The following is an 11822-nucleotide window of genomic DNA, read 5'->3' on the forward strand; positions in this document are numbered from 1 at the left end:
TTTAAAAAAAAAAAGCTGATGACGTTGATAAAATTGATGGACATTAAGATTTTGAACATAAAACCTAATTTAAGATAAATAAATATTAATAGCCTATTAATAGCTGTTCTGGCAAACCTCAAACATTACTTCTTTTTTTTTTTTTTTAGTGTTTTTTCCTTTATGTTTAAAGGATTAAAAAGTTGTAATTGAAGTAAAACTCAGAGACGCTGGCGTTGGATGCAATTCTTGTGAGATTTGCTATTAGAAAATCAGTTTATCCCATATAGCACTGAAAGCATCCAGAGGACTATAAAGGGGAAAAACCAATCAATCCTGCAGTAAAGTGGTTTCTGATATGGGAGAACATATTCAGAGGAAGTTCTCCAGGGTTTCTGTTAGGAGGTTCTGATAGGGTGCTTGAGGAGGTTTAAGGGTACTGCAGGGGACATTGTTTGAGTTATAGAGGTCTCTGAGATGGACTTGAATAGGTATCTGGGATACTTAATCCATGGGTGTTTGCAGGGAGCTTTACAGGGTTTGACTATGGTTTCATCACAGAATTGGTTGGAAGTGTGTGTGTGTGTGTGTGTGTGTGTGTTGGGGTGGGGGTGGGGTGGGAGGGGGGGGATTGTTTCTTGAGAGAATTTGATGCCCCCTGGTGGTCTTGAGGGGGTTTTCAGTTCTTGAAGAGGTCCCAGTGTTTGGTTGGGATTACAGTGGACTGTGGGAAGGTGCCAGGGTTTCAAGTGACTAATCTGGATAAATTTCACAGTTGATGACTGCTTGGTATCAATCCATCAGCTGATACTATGTACATACAGTATACTCTCTATTATAGTCTGCAGCACACAGCTTGGCTCAGCATTGCCTCTTTTGAAGCTCTAATCACAAGGACTAATAATTACCAAGGAGGATTTTGTGAGGTTTGGTCTAAGTTTCTGATGTATATAAAAGAAGGAACCTTAACAGGAAGTAAATATTCCTACAATTTGTTTGGCTTTTAAGGGAAATATGCTACCCAACATGTTGATACACGGTGCCTGTTATCTTCTATTTTTCACTTGTCCACAGTTTACTGTTTGTTTGTTGTTGTTGTTTTTACTGTACTTTATAGCTTATTCTGTTTGTCCAGATGTAGTTTGTTTGTTTTCTTCTGTTAATTCTGTTGCTTATGATTCATTGATTTACTGTAGTAACTGGTCCTGTGTGTTATTATGTTTGAATAGTTGCATAATAAAAACTTTGATTACAAAAGAATGCGCATAGATCATGATTTATTGAGGACAAGCTGTCACTAGGATCTTATTTAAGATGTTATTGCTGGCCATGTACTGTCATTTAACCACAGCCTTCACCAAACTTTTAGGTGGTGATTTGGATTTTTGCTTTGACAGCACTGCAATCTAGCGGACACTAATCAGAATAGCAACTAAAGTGAATAAAGGAGGAATAGATTAAATAAATGTTATATAAATTAATTGTATAACAGATACAAATAAATATGTAAGGCTTAATATTTCACATTTGCCTTAATGAGCTACTATATAATAGGGTCGAAAGCAAACGGTGTTCTGTTCAATTAATAATCTAGTAGGCCTATGGTAAACTTGCTGGGTTTTTGTTGTTGTTTTCGCGTTTGAGAATCTCCTCTTTCCTCTCCTGACAAGCTGCAAGGTGACTCCTGAAGGGGATTCCCGCTGTCAGCTGAGGGCTGTCTGGCCTTTACTGGTGCGTAACACATGCGGATGGAGCCGTCAGCCCAGGATCTGTTGATACGCAGCCGCAGTTTTTCTCACGTCCGTTCTCTGCTCAGCAACGCCACTTCATGGAAATTGAAACCTCTGTAAAATCACAACTGCGTCGAGTTGGCGGCATTTAGGCCAAAGTAAACGGGAAGTACGCCAAATAAGCCTTCAAAATAAAAGCGTAAACTTTAAAGGGCTAGTTCGCATTTTTTGAAGTGGGGTTGTATGAAGTACTTGTTCATAGTCCATGTATCACCTGCAGAAGATGATGGTCTGTAACCCCCCCCCCCCAGTTTGGAGAAGCAGGCAGAATTACTAGCACAGGAGCTAAGCAATGTACTGTTGTTGACAGGGACAGTAGAAATATGTATTTTAGCCACCTTAAAAAATCAATATCAGTTTAAGTGCACGCTATATTTAGAATATATTCACCACATTTTCAGCCCTTTCCTTTGGGCACTACATTTTCTCAACTATTAAACTTCCATATTCCCACAGAAACAGCTGATCTGCAGCATAATACAGTGCGCAGCATGTACAGCATTTTTGTTTTGTTTTGTTTGGGTCTCTTTGTTGACTAGAGAAGTAAATTTAAAAGCTAACAATCAGTGTGCTCAATGAAATAATCAGATTGAATAGCCACAAAGGTGTAGGCTGTTTGAAAAAAATATTTTAAAAATGTGTTGCAAATTATCAGCCACATTGTATCAGACCCAAGTTGTGTGTTTTACCTTCTCTTTTCTGTTTTATTGTTACTGTTTCTGTGTATTGTCTGTTAGCGACCCATTTTCAAATTGTTTTAACATGTACTGTAAACTATATAATTTATTATTTCTGGGGCCTATACGATAAATTGCATTGGTTGGGGTTCAGCTGGAAAAATTTGACGTTGCGTACCAAACAGGATTTAATAACATTTGAATCTGAATCTGATGACAATTGTGGGGTTGTTTACTTATATGGCGGGTCACTGTCAGTGAAATCTGATCAAACCACACCCACAGAGTCCTATTTTAAAGCTATAATATGCAGGATTTGTCAGTTGGTGTTTGTAAACACAGCATTCAAAGTTGACCCCTCCTCCTCGGCTCAATGACACCAGAGCGAGAGAGAGAGAGTTTTCAGGAGCTCTAAAATGTTGATATCGTCAAAGTGATTTTAATTTGATAACATTGATAACACTGAGCGGAAGTGCTCTTCTTCTGTACGTAACGTCCCTTGACGCAGCTATAAACCAACAGCAGCCGCAGCAGCAGAGGGTCGATCGGCACATTTTGCCTTCCGGCCGAGTGTTTGTATGTGTTTTTGAAGCGAATATTCAGACTGTGTTTAGTTCCGGAGTTGACAGTAGGTGAGTTCAAATATTTAAACTATTTTAATATTTGATGTGACGCAGTTTGGCTCACATTAAACCGCATTTGTGTTGTGTACGTCGCTGGTTAACTTTTCTGTTTACTAAGAGTCGCACACTGGACAGGCCCAGGTGAAGAAAACGAAAGTAACATTTTACTATAAACAATACCAAAAAATGTACTCTAAACATGTATACAGGGAGACAGTGTGTCTGTAGTAGTCTGTGAGCATGTTAAAGTGGCACTTATCGCTCTGCTGTCACTCACTTATTATCAAATTGAGCCACATACAATGATATCAGCATTATATGAAACTGAAAGCAAAATGTAGTTCTTTACTTGAGAATAAGATATCGTGTGAGGGCAGAGGCAGACCACAGTCTTTATAAAAGCATACTCCGTTATTATGTTAACGTAATGTAATTATCATGTGACCTGCTGATTAGATAATTGCGTTTTACAAGCTGTGTGCTCCTGCTCCGCTGCTTCATGCTGAGGCCCTGAGTCACTAGATGATGTCAGCAAACAGCTGATTTCTATGTATCATTCTGACAACAAAACACACAAGTTAAGACAATGAGACGGAGAAATTTTATATTAACGTCCTATAATATATCTAATACTGATTTGCCATAAAATTAGATAAAATAAAGATTTGGGATTGTTGTGGATATGATTATTCCAAAGACTATATGCAGATCAAGTGAACATTATATCTCAGTGTCTGTAAAAGAAATCACATTCTCAAATTTCCAACAGATTATTTACCTAAGTACAACATTTCTAACAGAGAGTCTGACACATCTTTCAGAGGAAGATTAAGAAGTACTTTCATGGGCGTAGGAAGCATGTGGGTGGGGCACTTTTAACAGGCATCTGGTAGTCCTCCCTCTGAATGTATATAACAAAGTAGATGTCATTTTCCTCTATTCTGGTGCCTTTCAACAGGTGGTTCGATACTTTTATCTATATGCTATACTAGCATGAGACAATTATGGGTATATTTTGTAATTTCTTCCAGAGGAAGTGGTTGGCCGCAGATCACATATTTGAAGATATCAGAAAAACTGAAAGTACAGAAACTGATTTGATGACTCATTCAGAGCCATCTTTAATAACAACCGCTCGTTGTGTAGGTGAACTCTTTCTGCTTGCACGCAACTGCAATTTCTGTTAAATTAAATGATTTGATGTTATCAAATCAATGAGTAGGACACCTGTAGTCATTCTCCAATAAACTACGTCCATCTTCCAATCATTTCTACTACTATGAAGAATCAGCTAGTTAGACAGTTATCTTGGTGGCTTTGTTTACACCCACATTAACACTGCTACCTAGAAACACTCCACATGAATATTTAGGGCAACATTTCATGACAAAATGCATTCATGTAACAACCATTTGCCACCTGTCATGAAAAGCAATAGTCTTGAATTCATAAGTGTTATAGGTTTTTTGGAGTGTGTGTGTGAGCAAATTGATCAAGTTAGCTGGATAACATCATAACAGCTATGAGGCACAGGGCCCTGATATAGGCCTATACTTTTTTTGGCTAAAAATACATATTTGCTAACATTTCAAATAGCAAATAACTTAAAATCCAACACAAAGAACCCAAAATCTCATGAAATATTAAAATGAATGTGACACAATTAATCACCATCAATGACTGAAGGAGGTTGATGCTTTTTGCTGTTTTTTATTCAATAAATTTCATAATCTCACACAATTATCAGGTGTCCAGTTGTATCATGTGCTGGTGGCACTGCAGTAACAGCTATAGCTCCTCCCTGGCTTGGTTCCTCCTTCATTGTTTTCTTCATTAGCCCCATTCATCCCTTCCTTACTTCACTTGTTCCTTCTTTACCTCTACATTTCATCCCTTTCTTTCTCTCCTTCTCTTTTAGTCTCATTTGCCATCTTACTTTCTTCTTTCCTGTCATGTTTCCGTTCTTCCTACCTAACGTTAGCAGTGCGCTCCTATGAGTATGTGTGTGCGTGCTATGTGATAATCTGCCGGGGTACAAGGTAGCACTGAAAGGTGTCATGGAATTTCAGTGATTTGGGCATTCTTTCAAAAAGCAAGCAGAGTGGATTTGATAATGCAGCGCTCTGAAAAGAGGGCAGAGTGAAAAGACTGATGCATTGATTTTCAACATGGTAAAATATGATTAAAATGGGGGGGTCTACACTAATAATTCTCATGTAATAGCTGCAACCCACGTAAACACAGGGAGAACATGCAGACTCCACAAAGAAGCGACTTGGGACGGCTGAGGTTCAAACCCAGTGCTAAACACTGAGCCACCGTGCTGCCCTCAGCTTTATTTATGACTGTACCCATCCCATGTTGAACATAAAAACAAAAAAATCTTCTTAGCTGGATAAACCGCCATCAACAATCCTGTTTCTTCACACTGTAGGAAAATCTTATTAATGTCTACATCACAGACAAGATGAAACAAGAGCTAAAAGGAAGTCACTTGTAATGTCTTTTCTGCTATTGTACTAAATTGTAATGAACATGATAGTCACTGTGTTATTGGCAATGTTATATCTGTATTCAAAGCACTTAAAAGATCTATTTTTCTTCCCGTTAGCATCATGACATCTGGAGGCCCCGTGATGAACGGTGACATCTCTCGCTCTCCCGGTCAGCCTGGCACGCTGGAGGAAACTCTGCTGCAGATGAACATCCTCATCCAGGAGAACCGAGACCTGAAAGGTGAGAGGAGGTGTTCAGAGGAAGGTTGAGGAGACAGTCCAGTCCTCCTTAGTATGGGACTGGCCACACTGTCACGGTTAAAGGTCAGTGGACTTTGTGTCAGAGTGGAGTTTCAGAGTGCATCCTGGATGATTTTGGGGGTCCAAAGATGAACATGGTGCCTGGAACATTCCAGTATTATTGACATTTCAGTGATTTGGCTTGTACGATATTAAATGTAAATAATTCATTCAAATCCTCTCTCTGCGTCTCTCCCAGAGGCCCTGCGTCAGACCAACCTGACGATGAAGGAGCGTTTTGAGGGTCTGACTGTGTGGCGGGAGAAACAGCGGGAGGAGCGGGACTTTCTGGAGAGCAGGCTGGAGGAGGCACGGGGCCGCATGGAGGCACTGACCCTCCAAAACCAGGCGCTGAGCAAGAAGCTGGAGGGGTCAGGAGGAGCTCAGGGGGGCTCACAGGTGAGGGAGTAACCCTGATCCTGCTTCTTGTCCTGCATGATATGATGTATTTTCTGATAGTACTGTGTGTGCAAGATTGACTCATGATCTCAACATTTTTAACTGGTCAATATTCAAGATGAGTAATGTCATCTCCAGGCAGCAGCATCCAATCAGAGCGCAGAGCTGGAAGCCCTGCGTGCCCTCGTGGCTCGCCTGCAGGCAGAGAAGAACGACCTGGTGGCCATGAACTCTGAGCTGCAGCTGAAGGCGGACCAGGACTCGAATGACGACTCCTTCATCGAGGTCATCAAGGTGTCGGTGAGGAGCAACACATAAAACACAAACACATAAAAAAAATACACTTCATATCTTATTCATATTTGTTAAAGATGTTGGAAAATCATGCATCTAACCGGGTGAAATGTAATGTCTTCTCAGGATGGAGGCGTTGACGGTGTGAATGACGTGTGCGGTTCCAAGCGCTACAGACGTCCCGACCTGAGTATGACGGCGTCCCGGCTGGACAGTGAGGAGATGACGGTTAGCCAGCTCCTCCAGTCCCTGAGGAACGAGACGCAGCACGTGGAGCGGCTGCAGGTTGAGCTGCGGGCTTCTGCTGCCAGGTAGAAGACCACCATTTAAAGGAACAGTTCACCCTTAATTGAGAAAGATTGTCATGATCTACTGCCACTGTCAGAATCCAGAGAAGTTTATAGCATCAGGAGACATAGGCTGTGTTCCTGTTTTAATCATTTTCATGCAGTTTTTTTTGATTTATGGATCTTATCTTGTAAAATCTGTCACATTTTCCTCTCACTATTATCCAACAGGATTAGAGAGCTGGAGGACAGGAAGAGTAACATAGAGGAATCAACACAGACTACAGAGACCAAAGAGGATTCTGAGAAGAAGGAGAAGGTATTTACTCAGTGTTTAAGTCAAGTAAATCACATTTATAGCCCAAAATCACACACTTGCCTCAAATGGCTTCAATCTGTAAAGCCTACGACACCTCCCAGTTTGGATTTACTCACAAGCAACTTTAACATTACTGTGATTGATCTGAAAACTGATAACAAAGTTTGATTGCTTATCTTCCTCATTGTAATGTTCGTGTGTGATTGTGTGAATATTTCAGGCGGCGTCTGAGGTGGAGAATCTGAAGTCTCAGATGATGACGCTGTTCAAAGAGCTGCAGCAGGCCCAGAGCAAGCTGGATGAAGCAGAAGGCATGAAGAAGAACCTGCAGGACAGGTTAGACAAACACACAGTCAAATCTCAACCTGCAAACCATCTGGTTAAAAAAAAACTGGCTTTAGTAAGATTTTCATTCCTGATCTGATAAAAACACCATAAGGAGATCTGAGGATCTCTAAAAAAAACATTCCCAAAAATTATGCAGATGTTTCCTCTTTTATCTGATATTCATGTGCTTCTTCTTCATCTGTTCATATTCTGTTTTTTCCTCTTGTGTCCAGATGTCGGGAGGTGGAGCAGGACGTGGTGACTCTGAAGGCTCAGCTGGTGGAGAAACAGGCCGTTCAGACGGAGAACGACCGGCTGAAGCTGCAGTTGGACAGCATGCAGGCTCAGAGCCTGATAGAGCAGAAGAAGGCTGGGGAGGAGAGGTCAGACATTTGCAGATATGTATATGGCACATGGCACATGATTTGCATCGGAAACCCCCATCAGAGTTCATTTCCCAGCAATGATTAGTCTATATGTGGACGGTGAGTCACTGGTAATCCCCTTCCTCACAGGAACAACTTGGCCCAACTGAAGGATGCCTACACCAAGCTGTTTGAAGACTACAATGAGCTCAAAGAGGAGAGGAAGAAGAGAGAGGTAACTTTTTTTATATTTATAGTAAATGAAGACCTAACTGTTGAGAAATCTGAGTCAGGCGTGTTTGACCGTTGTCATCTGGTCCTACAGGCTCAGCTGGTGGAGAAGGAAGTGATGGATGAGCTGCAGGTGCGGCTGACCACTGCTGAAGAAGCCTTGGCTGCTAAACAGGAGCGGATTGATTCCATGAAGCAGGAGATCTTCCAGAAGGAGAAGGAACTGGAGACCATATCTGTCTTCCAGGCTCAGGTCAGTGAGTGAAATTATTTTCACTTAAGTACTTTGTGTATTTTCATTACGCTAACGGACCAGTGTTACATAATGATGCACAGGAGCTTCACGGTGGCCGTCACGCTTTTTGTCGTCTTCTCTCTGCAGGCGGAGGTCTACTCCTCAGACTTCTACGCAGAGCGGGCAGCGAGGGAGAAACTCCATGAAGAGAGGGAGCGTCTGGCTGCTCAGCTGGAGTTTGTAAAGAAGCAGAACACCCAGTTGCAGGAGGAGATGGACTCACTGGGCCGGTACGGAATGAAATAGAGGAGGAAAGCCAATTTCACAAGTGTGGTTTGGTTAATTTGGTCTGGATGAAGTTCTTGTCCGGTTGGTGTTTACACTGGCTTTTTACAAACAAACCAAGAGGAGTAAATTTAAAGTTATAGTGTCTTGTAAGCCCATATGGGCTGGGCACCAGAAAGGTGCAGGACACTTAAATAAACAATTAAATCAATCAATCAATATACAGACCAACAGATAATTTATCATCATCATTGCATCATCATTGCCATGTGGATCCACGTGGGGGAGATAAAACTCTGAGCAAATTTGGATCGAATCACAGCAATGCCTTATGTGTTTCAGTTTAATTTCAGCTCACAAAGAAGTAACTGATTATAAGTATCATTAGATAGTCAAGACTATAACTGGACTGGTGTATCATTAATAGTAAGGAACATGTAGAAAAAGGTCAACAGAGGCATCTTGTACTGTAATATTATGGGGTGATAATTGCTGTGTCATCGCTATGCTTCAATCGTGTTTGATTAAGCAGTTGCTAAAATACATGAGGTAGGACACAAACACAGCACACCTGGTGTATCTCCTTTTCACTTTCTGATGTGTCAGGTAATATCCACACACATGTGTGTTACCATGGTTACCCAATGATTTTTGTGTAAATATATACCGTATGTTGCTTACACAGATGGCTTAGAGGATCGTTTTCTTGACAGTTCACAATCAGCAGAAGGATTTAACAGTAGTTTAGCTATTGAATTTACGCTAAAATCAGACATCTACTATCACAGAATGTTTGGAACTGGACAGAGACCCACTTTTCCAGCCAATCCGGTTCGGTTTGGTCAGGTTGTTTACTTTTCACCAGAGTTCGAAAGCACCCTGAAACCCTTGAAGTGTGTAGAATTTGACTGTGGCGACTCTGAGTGGCACCACCACAAAGACTCTTGGGCAGACAGTAATGCATGCCATTGGGAACAGACTTGAAAAACATTTTACAAGTTTACTGTGAAGTGAAACATTTGTACAATATCCTGACGCGGTCTGTCTTTCTCCACAGGCGGTCACTGAACGAGATGCAGAGGAGACATGTGGGAGGAAGTCCACACGGAGGTGGTGCAGCTGTGGTTGGGAGAGGTACGGGCTGCTTTTTTTTTTTTTTTTTTCCCTAAGCATAGATCTTATACAACAGTCTGGGAGGAAGTGCTGGCCTGAGAGCATAGTTCAGTCTAACTGGAATGTAACATACTGTGTTTCTGTCTTTCAGGCACTGACTGGCAGCATCAGGGGAGTATTCCTGAACACGCTTGTCCAAAGTGCAACGAGATCCTGCCAGACCTGGACTCCCTGCAGATCCACATCATGGACTGCATCAACTAGACTCATCATTATAAGCATTCACAGCAGCTACATTAGCACTTTAATCTAAGTCTTCCTCTGCTTTGACCCTTACATCTTCTCTGATCCCTGTCACGAGACTCCATAGATCCCTGAAAAACTCAGTAACATTCATTCTAGGAAGGGAACACTTTGTTTTGGGTAGAAATGAAGTAGAAGGAGTAGAAGCTGTATTAAGGGATCCAACACATGAGAAGTAAATCTGGAAATAAGTCTGAAAAGAACTGGCCATTTTTAGTTCGTTGTAAATTTAGAAATTGCTTGAAGATTTGAAATAGTGTAGAAATACATTGTATGACACATCTTCTGTAGTTTTTAGCTCCATGTCATCTGGCACATTTCCTTTTTTGTTGCTGTGATGACTAAAAACTAGATGTAGAAGAAATTCTGCAAGGAAAAAGTCTGGAATATCAAAGCAGAAATTTTGATAAGATTTCAGGTTGGCGCTGTCTGCCAGTCATATATGCACATAATATAATCAACCAAAGCTGAGCCTTTGTAAGTTGAATTTGTGTACCAAGTATTTGGTTGCTGAAGGCTTTTTTTAAAAAATTAGTTCTTTGTGTAATCGAAAGAAATTCCTTCTATTTTTTGCTTGGAAAGGATATTTTAGGATTTTCATGATTGAGTTGTTGATGTTGGTAGAAAAAGGGGTGTGCACCACATAGGAACTTTAATATGAAGATATATTTTTTATTTTGACTCTGCACCAGATTATAAGCAGAATAGGAACATAATATATTTAACTTGTTAATCAACAATCATCACTGTTGTGATGTCATTAACAGCGTTTGTATACTCTATGTATGTGCTGGAGGCTCCAACACCAACCGTATTCTGTACTCTATAGATTCCATGTTGTAATTCTGTGTAGGCAAATAAAATTATTTACAAATTTCTGTCTGCTTTTACTCACTGTAATATAAAAAATATCCTTCTAAGTATTTGAAAAACATTTCAGTTCAAACCAATGAAAGTATCCCAAATTGAATCTGAACATAGTGATGTCCAATATCCTTGTATATTACATCCTTTTGCCTTAAAAGCACTCTATGGGTTTTAAACCACCTGTACCACTATGGAGCTCTTTAACAATCAGTGTGCAAAAAATAAAAAGGACCTGAAAACTTGTTAGTATGTTGGTGTTACAGTAGTTGTAAAGAAATTGGCATTCTCAGTTGATTAAAGCCCCTATGTGAAGGATTTTAAAATGTCTGACTTGGCGGCCCCTGGTGGTGGTATCAGGGAAAAAAACTATGCCTGCCATATTACCCTCCCACCACAAATTTTCACATGGTAATTCATCAGAGTAATTTGAAAATGCTGCAAAATTCTACAGACAAATTGCAAATACCTAATATTGCTGCTAAACCTTCTCAAAGCAAACTATGAGACTTGGATCAATCAACTTCTAGGGAGCTGCTGATTTTAGTTCATTTCAATACGGTTTCAGGACTAACAGAAGTCATCCGTCACATACAGAAATTGCAATATAAACTTCAGTCCTTGTGCTTAAAGTAAAATGAACTCTGAATGCAGAATACTTTACATTTAAAGCCGTCCTGTTCTGCCTCTGATTGGCTTACCCTGATATTCTTATCCTAACCCTTACCACTCTCACTCCTCTTGCCTAAACTTAACCAACCCAACCAACAAAAGAAACAAGTACTAGCCATTCAGAGGCAGAGTAGGGCAGGGCATGACTTTGCCATCCTGGGAAAAAAAACTTGCCATCCTGGACATTACCTGGCCATCAGCTGGATGTCCGAACTAACACTGTTTGGATGGTGACATTGTGTCCCTGGCCAAAAAACAGCAACA

At 40.7% G+C, this 11822-nt stretch overlaps 1 protein-coding gene across 1 annotated transcript; it reads left to right on the forward strand.

Moving 5' to 3' along the window:
• Positions 1-2921: 2921 nt before the first annotated feature.
• Positions 2922-10900, forward strand: optn (optineurin). The gene is made up of 13 exons (XM_067581565.1): positions 2922-3078; positions 5681-5805; positions 6064-6263; positions 6402-6563; positions 6684-6868; positions 7076-7163; positions 7384-7499; positions 7724-7873; positions 8006-8090; positions 8181-8339; positions 8469-8611; positions 9664-9740; positions 9871-10900. The coding sequence occupies exons 2-13, from the start codon at positions 5685-5687 to the stop codon at positions 9981-9983; spliced, it is 1599 nt and encodes a 532-aa protein (XP_067437666.1). The 5' UTR covers positions 2922-3078; positions 5681-5684; the 3' UTR covers positions 9984-10900.
• Positions 10901-11822: the final 922 nt, after the last annotated feature.

This window comes from Thunnus thynnus, chromosome 23, assembly GCF_963924715.1.
Source record: "Thunnus thynnus chromosome 23, fThuThy2.1, whole genome shotgun sequence".
In the NCBI taxonomy this organism is placed as follows: Eukaryota; Metazoa; Chordata; class Actinopteri; order Scombriformes; family Scombridae; genus Thunnus; species Thunnus thynnus.